Below are 19,050 nucleotides of genomic sequence, written 5' to 3'. Positions count from 1 at the left end.
ATAAACTGTTATGTTTTATTTATTTCACAAATGGTTTTCCATATTTTATCAGTTAAAAGCATGACATTTGAACCTTTAACATAAAAGTTAGTACACTTTTTGTTCTCGGTAACACTCCACAGAGATACGCGAGTGGAGGATCATCATATTATTACTAGTAAATTTGTTAATCCTATATAATTGGAGACACGTCCTCGGTGAACACTCCACAGAGATACACGAGTGGAGGACCGCACCCGTAACCAGAATCTCTTAGATAGGGAGCATGACTTGAGTGTATAGATGTAAGTCCCAAAAACTATGGATCCAAATCAGTGATCAATTAAGGCAAACATCAAATAGAGTGTAGAAGGAGTAGAAGAAGAATTAATCCCAGCATGCACACATCTATATCATATAAATGTCAGGTACACCTTGGGAAAACACACACATACGTCACTGACGTCTCTCTACAACTGACACAGACACATTCTATTTATAGGACCACCAGCCACACACATGTGTACAACCGCACACATGTGTACAGCCGCACAGGCGTGTATGGCCGCACACAGAATGTGCAGCCGCACACACGTGTATAGCCGCACACACTCGCTAACAAACTACAACCAACATAACAAACCCCAAGACCCTACCAAGACCTATACAAGATGAATGCCTAGCTCAAACCACAAAATTATGACCTAACAATCTCCCCCTTGGTTTGAGCTAGCATGGACTCAGGTCTTCTTCATCAGTGATCTCCTCCTTGGGCTCTGAGATAGATGGGCCTGCTCCCCATGAACTTCCTTCACCTATTGATATTCATTTGCCACGAGGTAAAGGATCTGAATCTTGTTGAGCAAGGAACCTAGCAAGCCTCAAAGAGGCAACATCATGCGCAGGTTGTGGAGGAGAAGAACCCCCAGTAGCAGAAGAACTCCCGACTTCAAACGAAGATCTAACATTACTTGGTCCTTTTAGGGTCGGTTGAGTTGGTGTAGCAGCTTTGGAGGGTTGTTGGACTGGTGGTACTTGTTCTTGGATAAGATCTCCCTGCCTCTTATCAAGTCATCTTGTTTTCACAGGAGGCTGGGAGGTTTGTGTCAGTGTCTGATCACTCATCAAATGGCAATGAAGTTGGAATAGCAAATGAAAGGGGAGGAATCCTTGAAGTTGTATCCATATCGGTTGAAAGGTGTCGGCCATCTGATCAAAAGTTGGAGACGTCACTTTGAGAACACCACTAACTCCTTTTGTCAATGATCAAGCAACAATAGAATAAGAAGATGAAAAGAAATCGAGCTTACAAACGTTTATATCAGAAAAACGTCAGGTACAACTTGATGGAACACTCTGTAAATACTATTGCATCGAGGTCTTCACTGCTTAACCGTATATCATTATCCGTAGTCTATAAGCTAATATGTGAGACACTCAACAAGCTATACTTTAACTCAGGAGCGTAGATGACGTTCTCAAAACTCAGCACTCCATTTACAACTATTCCTTTTTGAGTGATCTTCCCTTCATCTCCTCCCGTGAAGGAAACATAGCCCCCATTAAAATTCTGAATGACGTGCAGTTGGGAGATGTCTCCTGTCAATGTGCCTGGAACAACCGCTGTCGACGTACCAAGGTTTGACGACATTCCTCCACAGATGTTCCTGCACAATGAGCGGGATTATTTAGATTTGGGTACCCAGGTCATTACAAGCCTGGGTCCCAACCGCACACACCCACCGCACACTCCAATCGTACACTCAGACGCACACTCAACCGCACACTCTAACCGCACACTCTAACCGCACACTCAGCCGCACACTTAACCGCACACTCTAACCGCACACTCCAACCGCACACTCTAACCGCACACCTTCAAACTCCAACCGCACACCTTCAAACTCTAACCGCACACCTTCAAATTTCCTTCAAAATTGACACTGAATTGGCTCTGATACCAATTGTAAGTCCCAAAAACTATGGATCCAAATCAGTGATCAATTAAGGCAAACATCAAATAGAGTGTAGAAGGAGTAGAAGAAGAATTAATCCCAGCATGCACACATCTATATCATATAAATGTCAGGTACACCTTGGGAAAACACACACATACATCACTGACGTCTCTCTACAACTGACACAGACACATTCTATTTATAGGACCACCAGCCGCACACGTGTGTACAACCGCACACGTGTGTACAACCGCACACGCGTGTATGGCCGCACACAGAGTGTGCAACCGCACACACGTGTATAGCCGCACACGCGTGTATGGCCGCACACACTCGCTAACAAACTACAACCAACATAACAAACCCCAAGACCCTACCAAGACCTATACAAGATGAATGCCTAGCTCAAACCACAAAATTATGACCTAACAATAGATTTATACGGGGCTGACTACCCCACACCTGGCTGCTAGCTACAGCCGAACCGAAAAGGTTCAAGGGTGACGAAAGTCATAAGGTGATGTGGACTACTTATTGCCATATCTAGTCTATCGTATGGTTATGGAACTCGCAATTAGGATAACAGAGATTTACTTAATAGTAATAATGAATAAAGTAATTAATTTACTTTGTATATATTAGTTTTATATATGTGTTAAAACTAATACATTTCACAAGGATAATCAGGTTTTCAGTATACATCTTTCACAATTGGGAATCAACATTCAGGAAAATATGGGATTTTCCTGGGGAACATTTGTACATAACTAGAAAAGTGTAACAAACCAGATAACTAAACTTTACATTTCACAAGGGTAAACATGTTTTCAATGTACATCTTTACATTACATTTTGGGAATTCAATAACCAACTTTTAAGAAAATATGGGATTTTCTTGGTGTGTAACATTTTCAGAAATAGAAAGGAACTTGTACATTTTTCATAAAAACAAAACCGCTTATGAACTCACCAGCGTTATGCTGATATTCAAGCTGCTTGTATTCTCAGGTATGCATTAGACGGGTACCCGATGATCTCTTTTGTCGAAGACGGAGTGCGCAGAAGACTCGTCTCACTTTGTTCATATATATACTACGTATCACTTGTACAACTTTACTTTTGAAACAATGTAAACTTTTAAATATGTAATGTAATGGTTGTTTACTTTAATTACTATGTGCATTGGATTTAATACTCAACGTGGAGTCAACCCCGGAAATGTTTCCGCCTTCGGTTTTCGGGGTGTGAAAACAACCAAACAAGGAACAGGAAGTAGAGCAATAGTCATAGATTCTGAGTCTATAATATCTTTGATTATGTATAACCTTAACGCATGCACTTAGTCATTATAGGCCTACTAATAGGGGTCTTTACTTTTCACATAAGTTAGTTATAGTATCACAAAATACTCCTATAGTATTTTAATGTTTGACTTATGCCTTTCAATGTTTCCTGATAAGTTTTTAGACTTGTTGCAACACCACAACCATTCCTGGGCATATGCTAATCATTTCTGGGTCAGAAATAGATGATCAGGCTATGTCATTCCCAGACCTGACTATACATCCCCAAGCCTACTTGTTCCATTCAACAATCGCTACTTTTGTTTATTTCTAGAATTATGCTGACCTTAGTATGTATGCATGCATGTATACTTTTAACAAGAAACAATTTATTTCTAAAAGTATAGTCATTTGAAAATGTTAAATCAGAGACCTTAGTCCCAATGCATTTATAGTTTGTATATCTTATGTAGTTCGATATACTTAGTTCACTATAAACAATGCTCTGATACAAATCTGTCACACCCCCAAACCAAGGATGGAGGAAACGTCCGAGGGTGGAGGACTTCATGTGTAGTATCACAACAACGAGTATAATAGTGCTCAAAGTAAATACAACCATCATAAATATAATTGAAAAAGTTACACCAAGGTATATGATTACATGTTTCAAATCAATTACATTATGATGACAAAATGAACTGTTTGACGATTTAACGTCCCATCCTCAACATGCTGTTGGTTTTCCTGTTTCACTGATTTCCTGAGAATACAAGTAGTTTTGAAAAAGTGTCAACAATTAAGTTGGTTTTGGCAAGAAATCAAGATTAAGAAAGTTCAGTCCATATGAGTTTGGATTTGTCGCAAACTTGGTTTTGGCAAATTCACATGGATAGGAACACATACACCATAAAATCTAAGTGTCATAAGATTCCCTCCTTCATGAAAATGACTGTGAGGAAATGCTTTCATTGAGAGAGATTTTAAGAGATAGCAATTGTGAAAATTGTATTCTCAAATTCGATTATGGTTACGACATCCCTTTCCATAGTTCGAATTGTGAGATTTGGCAATTAGTCTAACATTTAGGACTTATATCACTGAATTGTTTAGACACACATATGAGTTATCTAAGGAAAAGGTGTATAAGTTTAAGAATCTTAGATAAAGGCTTATCGAAGCATCTGGTATTAGAAATATGAACTTCAGAAATTCAATACGCATTGTTTTCTAGAAGTTCAATTGTTTTCTGAATACATGTCAAAGCTAGTGGGAACATAAGTGTTATGCTTATATGATAATAATCATCATGATAGTGGGAGCATAAGTGTTATGCTTGTATGATTATTATAGCAAGTATTGCAAGTTAGCAATATTAATTATAAAAAAACAAAGATTCAATTTGCAAAGTTGCATGGGTTGAAAATTTGTTTTGCTATAATTAAGGGAGAGAATATTATTATACTTCGTTTCAAAATCTAAAGCGTAGATTGAGAAATTTTAATAAATATAGTCAAAGGATACATAGTGTGTTCTCAAATTTCGATTATGATTACGACATCCCTCTTCATAGTTCGAATTGTGACAACGTGGCACATAAAATATTATGGCAGAAGATTGATAAAGTATCATATCTTTATGTAAGACATTATGCATCGTGTCCCATACGCTTTGGGTATAGGATCGATTGCAAATGCTATAATATTTGACCATTCTAAAATCTTCCAAATGTCTAGAGCATTAAGAGGGAAAAAGGACTATAATCGGTTTGACTAAAATAATTAAACAACTATCAAAGGACGATCCAAAGTTCGTTGAGGATTGGTCGCTTGTGAGTAGTTGGAAGTATGCTATTGGATGGGCCATATCGACATTATTATGAATAGATAAGATTCTATTAAGAATGAGTTGTCATATGGCAAATATGGAAATGTTTCCATATTGGGAGTTGAATATTGAGAGTCTATGTCTAGATTAGAAAACTTTAGGCAAGAAGGATGTTCAAAGGAATGTACTTTGAATGTGAGACTTCACGTCTATGGAATTGTCTTGTAACAATTTCCGATAGAGTACTTTGTAATTTCATTGGCCAAGTCTTGGTGACTTTTGTGCTATGACTTTGCGAAAGGATCGTTGCATAAAATGTTAGAATCTAACATATTCTAGTAGTGGCAAGAACCTTGTGTTCTAACACTAATGATAAGGATTGAGAATTGTGAAATGAGCGTCATTGGAAAAGTTTTCAATTGATCTATTTCACAAAGTAATGACCATAGGAAACATAGTGTGCATGCTTTGTGCATGGGACAACTATTGTTGTAATTTGAGTAATAAGTTAATTTTCTGAAATAGTAAACAATGAATAATAAGTAATCAATATGGTGTTTAAACAAAAGTGTTTTATTTACTCCTACAAGTTTGGGGCCAAATAGGATTAAGTATTATTGTTGTGTTTCGGTTTGCATGTTTTGACTTCCAGAATAACTGGGTTATTCGAACCTCCACAGTCGGTCATATGTTAGAAGTAGGTATGAAGGAAGACTGTCATGAAGAGTCTGTAGATTATCTGAAGAGTTTAGACATAGCACAAGTTTGTTGTAGAGTTCATGAGTGCTTTAATAAGATTATAGTATTGGATTAAACCCACGCTCACAAGAATCACTTCATGGATTTTATCACGAGTGATTGTGAGTCGATAATATTGTATATTCTTGAAACCGAGACGTGTGAGTTGTTATTTGCTGGTCGGTTGCACATTGATGATAAGTAAACGCACAAGTAACTTTGTGTTATAAAACTTATTGTTGTGTGTGATTCGATGAGTGAATGCAAGCGAGCATATGAGTCGAAGTTTATCCATTCCTTTTACCCAAAGTGGGATAAAAGCGATATATGTGGGCCCCTCGATGATTTAGTGATGACACCTAAGCGCTTGGCCAAGTCGAGACTAAGTTGATGTGTTCAATTATAGTCTGTTGTTAGTCGTCATAAATCGGAAGTCGGGAAACAGTATAGAGAGAATGATTAAAATTCATGTCTTATGTCTATACGATATCTTGAGAATGGAGGAATATATAATCCCTTATCTAAAGGACACATTATCTGATAAGATCAGAGTTGACAGCGGCTTTTGAAAGCTACGATTGTTGATCAAGTTCTAAAGTCATACGGAAAATAGTTATTAGACTTATCCAAGTGGGAGACTGTTGGATTAGTGTCTAAGTCTATAACTATTTTGGTATGTACTTGACCCGATTATGAGCATGGTCCTTTTGGGTTGCCTTCACCATAGCAATATGTAGGATGAATTATGGAGAGAAAGGTTTAATTATGATTTATTAATATATTATGAGAATAATATATTAAAGGATAAATCATATTGTTTAATTAATATTAGTCAAGAATTAATTTTGTGGCTAAAAGAAATTAATTAAACTTAGGGGACTGGATTTGTAATTATAAGATAATTGCAATTGGGCTATGGATTACCTAAATAATATAGGTTGGACGAATTCTATGGGAAGCCCATAAGGAATTCGTCCAAGGGATATGTTAAAGGAGTCCATGGGTTGCTTAGGGCTTAAACAACCATATTAGGGTTTCCTAGTTGTAAACCCTAATAAACTACATGTATATAAAGGCCCTTTATGCACCAAAAACGTGGCTAACACTTAGATTAGGGTTTCTAGCCGTTTTTGGTGCCTCCCCTCTCTTCTCTTCTTCATCTTGTTGCTTAGTGGTGTTTGCGACTCCATTAGAGGTGCAACATTTGAGGCACTAAGCTTTCTGAAGCTAAGGATTGATTGTTATTGCTATATAACAATCAAAGGTCAGATCTAAACCCTATTTTATATTAATATGATTAATTGTATGCTAGATCTAGGGTTTATAGCTTTTGGATTTTCAATTGCATGTTCATTAGACAAACTAGATCCAAAAGCTATTAGGGTTTGCATGTACACCATAGGATTGATGTTTTGCTCGAAACCTATCACCTTGGTGGGCCCAATGGGTTTGGGTTATTAATGTGCCTGGTTAGTTGGGCCATCTTTGGGCCTAGTGTTGGGGTTTAGCCTTGCTTAGTTATTGATTATGGAGTTGGGTTGTTTAGCTCAGTTTGGGAGCCATTTCGCAGCAGCAGCGACAATATAGGATTACTCGCGTAACGGTTGAGGTGAGTCTTCTCACTATACTTACCTGTGTGGTAATTTATGTGTGACCGGAGGGTTTTATTTGTGTTATTGACCGGAGGGTCTTATTCGTCTTATTGACTGGAGGCATGATTGTACAAATTCGCTGACTTACGATGTTTTATGGATTTTGGGATACTCTAATATTGCTTTAATAAAAATCTATAATTGCATGATGACTTGGATTTATGAATAACGTTTTGTGAATTAAAAATGAAAATTTTGCTTTGATTGTTGAGGCGTTACAAATACAAACCGCAACTCTGATACCGTTTGTTAGGAATTAAAGTGGATAACTAGCAAAACCAAAATCACACAAGACACAATATTTTCGTGGTTCGGTCAATGTGACCAACGTCCACGGGAAAGAGAGGAGTATTCTTTATTTAAGAGCTCTCAACCAGAGGTTACAAGTACAAATTTCACAGAGGTTCGCCTAACACTTGAGAATTCAAGATATAAAATGATGTAACATGCATCTCTATTTATACTTGAGGGACCAGTCCTAAAACCCTAATGGGCCTAGCCTATTGGCCCATAGGACCATGAATGGTGACAACCAATCATATTCCGCTATGCAACATTTTCTAGAACATTCTTCCATGTCATACAATCCATGAGCATCAATAACACACATGATGGACCACCTTGACCACAGTGGAGCATCATGATGCATAGGTGGCGCATCATAAACACTAATGGTCCAACATCCATCATGGTGGCACAACATGGTGTATATTCTTGAGCATGATCATCATCTAAGTATAAGTAAATCAACATGGAACAACAAAGGAATCAAGATGGTGCATCATGTACCAAGATGGTCCATGATGGCGCAACATCTCCTCCATGGCGTAACTTCGCTTCTTGATGGAGCAACATCATCTTCATGTCCTAACATCTCCTTGGCTTAACATCACCTTGGCGTAACTTCATACATGATGGCGCATCATGCTATCATTTGGCGTAACACCCCAAGGATGGCACAACTTCCTTCTACATGGCGCAACATGATGTTCCACGTTGCTCCATGTTACTCCAAGTTGCTCTAAGTGTTCCAAGTTGCTCCAAACCCCTTTTTGTAATATTTGTTTCTTTGTCACTTGATCCGTTCCTTTGTCTGATGATCCAAAGTGATCTCAGATGTTACGTTCCTTTGTCACATTCCAAGAACCTCAAGTGCTCCATTGAGATCTAAATGCTCTAAGGGGGTGTTTGGATTAGCTTATTGCTTATTAACTTATTTGTGGTGGAAATAAGCATTAAGCACGTGGGAGATGCTTATTAAAATTAGTTTATTTAGCTTATTTTATTTCTATAAACTAAAATGATTTATAAGGATTTTATCCAAACTTTAACTTAACGGTAATCGGTAATAAACACCCTCTTCTTTTTACCGTGCACTCCATAAAAATTCTCCAAATGCTCGAGTCACCGTTGTAACATAACACCACCAAAAATTGGATTTTCCAGCAACCATCAGGAATGCGTAACGCGGTGCACAGGATCATGACAGAAGTTTGGTAGAGAAAAGAGAAGTAATCGACATATGAAGACGATTATTCGAGGTTAATCTACTTTGGTATAGGAAAAAGGGGAAGAGAGATGTGAGGATAACACAAGTGTAGAAGACGGATCGAAGGATATTAGCGCTCACTCAGCTTATCGGCTCAAGACTAAAACCCAAAACCCAGCCTGAAAAATCGGTGTTACTGTTCATAATATATATATGTGAATTAATATATTTGTAAAAACTAACTCTCGAAGGCAAGTTACAGCGATCAAGATCACAATGGCTTCTACTCCTAAAAGGCGAATCAGAAACCCTAAATACTCATCCCCTTCTTCACTTCCTCCTTCTCCCATGCGAGTTTTATCTTCAATTGAACCGCCACCAAGCTTACTACCGTCCAAGACGGAGATATTTAAGCTCGTCGCCGTCGTATCTATCGCCGTCTCTGTTGCAGCAGCCTGCAACATTGTCGTCAAGTTTTTCAATCGTCAGCCAAAGCCGTTTTGCGATACTGATTCGGAATCGGATTATTATCTTTCTGGTGAGCAACGAGTAAATGTTTTTTATTTATTTAATTAGCTATTTGTCTTAATGCTTCATTCCATCGATTCCATAGAAAAGAAAGCTATATTTGAGTTTTGGTGTCACTTCTATGGGGTTCGTAGCCAATTTCCCACCGGCATTTTTCTAGTTGCTAGCTCCAGTGTAGTTAGCATATTTTTGTCGAAGGTTTAGAATTCATCTCAATAAAGTCGATTTGTAATCTCTTCTCAGAGTGGATGGAGCGCTAGATAGGAGAAGTATATTGACTTTACGTTAATCGTTTTAATTGGTATCCAGGTTCAAGTATAAAGTTGAAGAGTGCATAATGCACTTCATTCCTTGAAATTTTGGGCATTTAAGTTGGTTATACGCTTAGCTTAAAATGCATGAGTGATCTAAGGGTAGCGCACGAGACAAAATGTTGTTCATGTTTTTCCATCAACATTTATCAAATGTGCTACCTCTGCATTTCTGTGTGGTTTCAAACAATGGGAGTTACCCAAAATCTTTTTGGGCTTCGGTTTTTTTGCATGCTGAAAGGTTCTTTCAAAGTTTATATCAATTGTTTGGGAGTTAAATCTTGCACAAACAGGTAAGGGTTTGAGTCCCGGCAACCGCAATGTGGGAGTTTCAATTCCAATGGGGGCAGCCACCACTCCTAGTGGGGGGTCACTGTACATGATGCTGTTGTGGTGGTGTGGGACAGCTGAGGGGTTGCTAGAAGAATAACCCTTTTGTAGAAACTTAGGTTAAACCTCTCTTAACGATTATTAATTTCTCCAATATTCTTTCAACTGCATATCTGCATCGTGCAAAATGTGTCTTCATGAAAAAGCTAAGCTTAAAGATGCAACTATTCCATACTCATCTTATGCTTTTACTATTTTTTATTTTTACAGAGGTTTGTGATCCTTGTCCAAGCCATGGCATATGTTATGAAGGCAAATTGGAATGCACAAGTGGTTATACAAGACATGGGAGATCATGTCTAGAAGATGGAAGTATAAATGAAATGGCTAAGAATCTCGTGAGTGAACACTTATCTTGGGGGTACTTTTTGATCATCACGTAAGGGTTGAAGAGAAAAAAGATCTTATATCTGTAACTTTGCTTCTGAAATGTTTAATATGTAAACATAACATGATATTGATGCAGGCAAAAATGGTAGAATCTCATGTCTGTGAATCATATTCTGAGTACTTGTGCAAAGGAATCAACAAAGTCTGGGTGCGTTTCTTGTTCGTATCCAAGTAGTGCAATATTAATGCATGTCAAGTTTTCTTCTTTGTAGCAAAATTTTGGTGACCTATAAAACACTAATTTGCGATTTGATTACAGTTTCGCGGGGATGAGTTGTGGAATAATATGGATAAAGTGAAGCTGCTGGCAGAGGATTTTGGAAAGGGCAACGCCACCTATCTGTTTGCAAAGAACAGAGCAATGGATATTGTTGATAATTTGTTGGAGATGAGAGATAGTAACATTGGGTAGGCTATATTTATTTAATATTAAGTTGAAGGCACCCATCTGTTATTTATTTATTTATTTATTTCTTGATGTAGAATTAAGGAGTTTAAGTGTCCGGAGTTGCTAGTGGAACACTATAAGCCCCTAAGCTGCTCCGTTCGACTATGGCTTTTGGAGCATGCTTTGTTCCTAATACCATTTTGTGTATTGGTATGTAATGAAAGCTAATTGTGTCTTACATTTTCAAGTTTATGACATTACTTAGATTTTTGCAGCTCGTAGGGTGTGTATGGATGCTGTTAAGAGTTCACCAGAGACATTACTTGTCAGTTAGGGCTGAAGAGCTTTACGAACAGGTGCAATCAACCGTAACTTTTTTATTCACTAATCATGATTCAGTTGTTGGAGATATTAAGCCTGTAGTCTTATTATATCGAGTTAAATGCAAGAAATGGCTATTATGTACTTTACTTCCCATTGATTCGTTTGTTATAGCGTTCTAGTTTAAACTTTTCTTATTACAACATTGTAGTTTGCAGAATTTTACCCATTTATCATCATCATATACAAATACATAACCCTTTTACTGCTATAATTGGGTAGATTTTTCAAAAGTATAATGTCTAAAAAATGCTATGATTGAGTAGTTATTTCAAAAGAAAATGCCTTTATAAGAAGAAAATGAAAGTACTATAATGCTGTAATAGAAAGAAATGGAAGTAGGATGTATGTTGTTGCTATTTATTGCATTTAGGCTTTAGCCCCATAAAAAACAGTCATTTCTTTATTAAAATATTCTGACATTAGGTCCCGTCTCTCTTTATGGAAGTGTTGTTTGTTATAAGTATATATATCAGAACAATGCTCAGTTTGTTATTACATTTAGTCATTTACTTGCTAGCTAAGATTTTTGTATATTGAAATTTGTAAAACCACAATGAAATAGGTGTGTGACACACTTGAAGAGGCTGCTTTAGTTTCAAGGAGCATAAATGGTGAAGGAGAAGGTGAACCATGGATAGTTGCTTCATGGTTAAGAGATAATGTCCTTACACCCAAAGAAAGAAGGAATCCCATGTTATGGAAAAAGGTATTCTTCTCTCTCTCTCTCTCTCTCTCTCTCTCTCTCAGATATACTTACCATATTTTTTTATTATAACATTCTACTTTCAGTTTTTCTTATTGCAACATTGTAGATCCACATTATTTCTTATTAGGGAATTGTACTTAAAAGGTAGGAGCTCACCAATTGCTATAAATATGAAAGTACAATGATGTAATAAGAACAAATGAAGGTACAATGCTGTAATAATAATAATTTTTCCAAGGTACATTTCTATTTCTTGCATTTAGCCCAAAAATTAGAAATCACGTAGAAGAGACAACTAAACAAAAAGTGATGTTAGGAAGTAGGAACATAGGATGTTTAATTGAGTTTTTGTAATGTATCATTTAAACCACATGCATTATTACTTTTATTATTATTTTTTTTTTCAAATGCTTGTTTGTCTCTTTATAGGTTGAGGAATTGGTTCAAGAAGATTCTCGTTTAGACCGGTACCCAAAAATGTTAAAGGGTGAACCTAAGGTTGTGTGGGAATGGCAAGGTATACATTCATGTCCTTGCTGTTGCATTATTACTATTAGTCCAATGTCTAAAATGCCCATCATAAGGGACACTAAACTGTCTTAGGTCGTGTTTCTTTTTTACTTAATAGACTTAATAAGGATAGGACTTAATATGGTAAAATATATGACTGTTTTTTTACTTAATGCCAAAAGAATGACTTCATAGAGAAAGCCTAAGAAATGGCATTTACCTCATAAAGTCCCATTTTTTAAAATAAATTGCCCTTGTTTGTCCAAGGGTGCTGTCATTTTTCTTAAATATTTTGTGAGAAAAAAACAGTCGTTAATCTGGTAAAGCTATATATAAGTATTTTTTTTTAAACTTAACGTAGAAAGAATAACTTGATAGTGAATATCAGAGAAATAGGGTTTTCCTCGTTAACTTAACTCCTCAAATGTCCCCATTTATTTTTTCTTTCCATTTCTTCAAATAACTTTTTTTTAATATTTTGTTCACACAACTTTTAATGGGAAAACTGCTTTTTTTTTTCAATTATTTTTTTTATTGGATTTTGTCCCTCTGTTTTCACTTGGATCTTGCTTTCTCAGTTGAAGGATCTTCTATGAGATCTTCTGGCAAGAAGAAGAGTGAAGTAAAGAAGCAAAAGTCAAGTGACTTGGGTTCTAATCAAGATCAAAGTTTGAAGCCTATGGAGCCTTTGAAGTGGTGAATCTTGTAACATGATAATATACTACTTTATACATTTATTGTAGATTGTACTTAAGCTCCAAACTGTCTTGCAGTAGTTATATGTATACGACAGTTTCTATTTATACAAACCCATCGATAACACTTTACATACAGATTGTTTCGCATTTCCGTTCATTTAAGTTGAATTCCATTTAAAAAAAAAACAATTAAAATGGCATGATAAGTACAAACAATTAGTAAGTTAAACAAGCACTTTAAACTATATCAGCTAAACTTCTAAGCACATCATCAACACCCATCGAGAGGAAACATAGAACGAACCTTTGGAAGCAACAAATAATAAGGTTGCTTGGTTAAGGGCATCCTAAGTGAAGTTTGTATACGAGTTGAATAAGGTGTTGACTAGGATTAAATGAGTGTTCAGTAGAGTAGAGTGTGGGTGATAAAATGAAGTAGCGTTGAATGGAAGATTTGAATGATCATTCAACTCTTCAATAGGGGGGTTCAATAGAAAAAATAAAATGGTGATTAGGATTGAATGTGTATAAAGTGGTCATTAAATATGTTTTTAATGTATTGTGGGTGTTAAAATAGAGTTAAATATGCATTTAATGGATGATATAAGAATCCATTGAACTCTATAGACTTCAATAGATTATAGATGCTTTAATGTAAAGAAAACATGGTTGATTCATAGAGTTCTCAATCATCAACAATCGCCAATTCAACACGGATCAACATTATGGGTTAAAATCCGAGGGTCATTTTTGTTGCAACACAAAAGTGGCTATTTGAAATAGAAAAACACATAACTATCTTGACTTTTAAATCATTTAAAATTTACTTAACACAAAATAAAATTAATTTTAAAGTGAAATCAAAGTTAAAAATACAAAATGAAGAAAAATCCATACAATTCAAAATTATAAATTAAGAAGATACATATAAAATTAAAAAGAAAAAACTTAAAGTGATTATATGCATTTGGTTGTAGAAAATTATTATTATGTTTTTTGGAAAAAAAAATTCAGAAAAAGTAACGTAGTTTTCATTTACGTATTTTAGTAGAAATTTTAAAAATGTATTTGGTTAAAACTTACCGAGTTTTCATTGTTTATTTTAGAAAATTAAAAAACATGAATAGATTTGTATTTTCTATCTGTTTTCATCTTTCGTTATTTCAAATAATAAAAAATTTAACATATTTGAACATAAAATAAACATAAATTTAATATAAAAATCAACATAAAAATAAATGCTTACATAATTTTTACTATTTTAATGGTATCAAAATTGCAAACGTCTTTTTTGATTGGGCAATATAGTTCCATCATTTGAGATTTGGCCGGATAGATTTATTTTTATTATTGCATTATGAGTTTTGGTTTGCCTTACTATTTATTGATCTTTTAAGTACGATTTTCTTGAATATTCAAAACGTCCCAATAAGCTGAAAATTAATGAATGGACAATATAGTTTTGATTTCCTCCAAAATAAAATTTAGTAAATACTTATCATGACCCACGTATTCGATGACTTATCAACCAAGATTCTTGAAAATCCTAGTGCCATAAATTAAGAAAATAAACCTCAAGGACTAAAGTTGTCTAAATATCAAACGTAAAGGGACTAGAATAGCTATTACTCATTCAGCTTAAACTTCAAAAACAGAACATGGATGCAAAACCGATTTCTTCCCCAATTGTCACACACGCTAAAGCAGCAATTCAGCCGTAGCTTTATTATACTCGAGCTCCTATCTTCTCTTCGCTCTGTATAGCAGGTTTATCTTCTTTCTTTTTATATCTACGAGTTCTGAATTGAAATAAATTATATATCTGTTTTTGACTTTTTACTTTCGAATTGGATGTCAAATCGTTTCTCGAGTATGCATATACTTTTAGTTCATATGCTTAGTAAATCCTTCGATTTAGGAAGTTTAAACTATTACGGATCTTAACTCTGCTGAAATTTGGCCATTAAACCCCCATACTGACTGGGTGACCTAAATCAGTTGAGATTTAAGAACCAAAACGTTTTCATTTTTGTTAATGTAGTATAATTAAGTCGTTTTGTAGTTTACGTTAAGTTTATTGAGTAAAATGTATTTTTCTTTTGGTTCAGTTTTTGAGGATCGGTTTTGGAAGTTGGAGAATTTTGTATCTGCTTAAGCATCATGGCTGGCCTAGAGATGAACGACTGGAAAAGTGAGTTTTAGACCTTCTTTCATTTATATTTTCCTTTTTCTGGATTTATGATCTTACACTGCTGTGCTATATTGGTTTCGTTGTTTAGCTTTTGTAAAATATGTTTTAGTCATGAACTGTTGTGTGATATTATAATTGGCATGTTATAATCCCAAATTTACTACATTTGCTCATATATGCAGTGTCAGATGACATGCTACCAAACTTTGATTTTGTTATAATGCAAAACATTGGTCCTGAGTCCATCTGTCCTTGTTTCTTGTAAATCTGTAAATCCTATTACGGACACTAAGCAAATGAATGTAAGAGTGTTGATCTTGTTGTAAACTTGTAATAGGAAGTTTGGAGTTGCTATAGGCTTTTGGTTTTCTTTTGTTAAAAGAAATTGGAGGAAGATGAGTCAATTACTTCATAAAGTAAGCGAATTAAGTTAGGTTATTGGTGATAACAGAGTTCAGATTCTACTTATTATATTTTTGGCAGAAAGTTGTGAAGACTAGAGAAGATTTACATTAAAGTTTAAGCTGGATTTACGAACTGTTTAAATACCTTTAAAAACTTTGGTCCAAAACCCTGTCAACAATACTATCTGGAGCTAACAAATATGAATAGGGACAGGAGAATAGCAACATCAAAGCTTACACTGAATTTTCATATCAGTGAGATTGAATGCCAACAAATATGACTAGTTCTCTAGTTTTAGCTCAATCGTACAATCATGGCAATGGGGTGAAAATTTGCAACTTATTACTATTGATCTTTTGTCTGTGCAAAAGACATTAATGCCCTCATCCCCATCATCAAGGATAACCCTAGAAGTCACTCTTCTCCTGTGTAACAAACGCAGCCTAAATAGTTCCATTGGTATCTTGTTTACAAAAACACTGATAAGTTTGATTATTATTGTAAGTTTACTAAAGCGTTTTTTATCTTAAATGAAACAGAAATTGGACTGGGATTAACTGGATTTGGCGTTTTCTTCTCATTTCTGGGGATCATTTTCTTCTTCGACAAGGGACTACTTGCCATTGGAAATGTTAGTGTCTTTGAGTCCTTGGATTCTCTTGTATCTTTGTCTGCATATATACATACATACTTATTGCTGATGAGGTTGAGTTGGCAACTTCTAACATTAAAGTCATTTGTGGGGTACTGAACCAGATCCTATTCATCTCAGGGGTGATCATTACCATTGGAATCAAGTCCTCCTTGCAGTTCTTCATGAAGAGAAACAACCTAAAGGTGCTCCAACTTCCCTTTCATAATTCTAGTTAAGGTGTGTGTTTGGTTCTTAAATCTGGTTGCCAGATGGATGGATTGGAGTCCTTAAAATTCCACCATGTTTGATGGATTTTAGCATTCCTAGAATCAACAAATAATATTTGTATATGGATTAAAATGTTAGCAAGTTATATTGCTAAAAATCAATTCCGTATGGTTCCAATACATTTAACAGATTCAATTCCTTGTGAAAAAAAATTCAATAAACCAAACCCTCCCTTAGCTTATGCTTGATTGGTTGCACAGGGCACAATCTCTTTTGGTGTGGGCTTCTTGTTTGTTATCATTGGGTGGCCTGTAATAGGAATGGCTTTAGAAACTTATGGCTTCATCATACTCTTCAGGTTTGCTTGATACAGTTTAATGCAAACAAAACATACTTTGTTATTATTCCATTTCATCCTATTAGAGCATATATAGTATCAATCAATATATCAATATTGTTCAAATACAAAGCAATTTTTTCAACGTACAATGCTTATGCTGTGATAGAATGAAATTAGAGTAGATGGGCATAATAATACACACATGTATGTTGGTGTTATTTTCATTTAACAATTCACAGATATACATATAAATGTTTTGATGGAATTATATGCAGTGGCTTCTGGCCCACACTAGCAGTTTTTGTGCAGAAAATACCGGTTATTGGTTGGGTGTTTCAGTATCCGTCTATTAGATCGGTATGTTAATTCCTAATTCCTTATCTTATTTGTTAGAAGTTGAATAATAAAACACATGCTTACTCTAGTTGCATTTTACAAGATGGAGTCCAGCTTTGCTTTGCTCATTCCACAAAATCATATTTGGTTGGTCTGTAGCTGTAGGAATGGAATGAATCATCTAAATTTTTAGTAAAATACAACGTATAGTTTAATTCTACTTTATAAATTATATTTGATTATAATCAATGAATTTCTTTTAATTACAAATTTAAATATAAGGAAAGCTAATTGATTCACTAAAATTTGTATATAAGATTGTAATATAACAAAAATCATGAATCAATAAAAAAAAAAAGGAAGCATAGTAAATTAAGTGGGTTATATTATGATTTTTTATTTTATTTTTATTGATGGAATGAAAAAAGAAGCCAAACCACCCTATGGCCTAAATAAATTAAAAGAAATGTCATTCCATTGGATTCCTTCTCCTATTGTGGTCATATTTGACTATCATCTTTGATTGCTTACAGTTCTTGGACCGCTACCGTGGCAAAAGGGTGCCCGTATAAACGAAGAAGGATGACACTTGTAAGCCTCGTTCATAAATTGAAGAGGGGTTTCTTTCTAGACTCTAGGCTCACGTTACGTTTACTTCTTGTTAACTTCCTTATGCAAATAGAAACTTAATATCTCGTTTCATCTCAATATTTGGCTGTGTATAACATCTCACCATCTTCAGCTCATTGTTAGATTAGATATGTGTCCTTTCTGTACTGTGTATGTGTGTGTGTAATCTAGGGGTGAATTCCGTTTTTGCTTTTCTGAAATTTTTAGTAATAAAAATAACAATCTCATCTCATATATGGACGGACTTGTTTCAAGTCAAAATCCATGAAATTAAGGCTAGTTCAAAAACTACGTACCTGTTAAAGTAATAGCTTTTAGAGTAAATTACACGAATCGTCCATCGGTTGGGTACCAAAAAGCACGTTTAGTCTTTATTTTTAAAAAATAATTCGGACAATCTATGTGTTTCTATTTCCTTGCACGGTTAGTCCCTATCGCCGTTAGCCGTTAGTGATTTCCGTTTAAGTGCCCCAAAAGCATGTTTAGTCTGTCGTTTCTTTTAAATTTATCATTTTAGGCCCTCGTTTTTTTTTTTAAAGACTATATTGCCATTTTTTTATTTTAAATTTATCATTTTAGGCCCTCGTTTTTTTTAAAGACTATATTGCCATTTTTTTATTTTTTATTTTTTTCATTTATTTTTAACTTATCAGTTAAATTCGATTAATTATAAATTTTAAAAACTTATATCATTTTCATATCTCTCTCTCATTTTCTCTTTATTCCTTGTCCATTTTCTCAATTCGGGCAACTATCTTTTATCAACAACTATCTCCTTTTTCTGTAGACATTTTCACCAATCACCACTTGTCAACACTAAATTTGATATTATAACCAAAATCTAAAATTCAAACCCAAATTTGATGCTAGAACTAGAATCTAGAACCTATAATCAACACCAAATCCTAATCTAAAACCTTTAATCAATACTGATTTTCGAGATGAAATTTTAAAACCTAAAATTGGTCATGAAATCCCTACATTGATGCAAAATCCAAAGGGATTGAGATATAGAATCGAAACCCTAGATTTGTGTCCTATATTCTTTCTCAGTT

The 19,050-nt window shown here is 35.0% G+C and overlaps 2 protein-coding genes across 2 annotated transcripts; both read left to right on the top strand.

Annotated features, from left to right (window-relative positions):
* The first annotated feature begins 8,847 nt into the window (after positions 1-8,847).
* On the top strand, positions 8,848-13,366 carry LOC111898307 (uncharacterized). Its single transcript, XM_023894223.3, has 9 exons — positions 8,848-9,464; positions 10,366-10,493; positions 10,622-10,693; positions 10,805-10,953; positions 11,029-11,143; positions 11,209-11,289; positions 11,880-12,023; positions 12,453-12,540; positions 13,112-13,366. Exons 1-9 carry the CDS (start codon positions 9,203-9,205, stop codon positions 13,231-13,233), a joined length of 1,161 nt encoding a protein of 386 aa, XP_023749991.1. The 5' UTR covers positions 8,848-9,202; the 3' UTR covers positions 13,234-13,366.
* Positions 13,367-14,854: 1,488 nt separating this feature from the next.
* On the top strand, positions 14,855-18,126 carry LOC111898306 (vesicle transport protein GOT1). The gene is made up of 7 exons (XM_023894222.3): positions 14,855-14,998; positions 15,340-15,422; positions 16,367-16,458; positions 16,584-16,664; positions 16,950-17,047; positions 17,305-17,386; positions 17,899-18,126. The coding sequence occupies exons 2-7, from the start codon at positions 15,392-15,394 to the stop codon at positions 17,935-17,937; spliced, it is 423 nt and encodes a 140-aa protein (XP_023749990.1). The 5' UTR covers positions 14,855-14,998; positions 15,340-15,391; the 3' UTR covers positions 17,938-18,126.
* Positions 18,127-19,050: the final 924 nt, after the last annotated feature.

The sequence above is a fragment of the Lactuca sativa genome, chromosome 6 (assembly GCF_002870075.4).
Source record: "Lactuca sativa cultivar Salinas chromosome 6, Lsat_Salinas_v11, whole genome shotgun sequence".
NCBI classification, from domain to species: Eukaryota; Viridiplantae; Streptophyta; class Magnoliopsida; order Asterales; family Asteraceae; genus Lactuca; species Lactuca sativa.
Note: the sequence above shows the minus strand (reverse complement) of the source record. Positions and strands in the feature narration are given on the sequence as shown.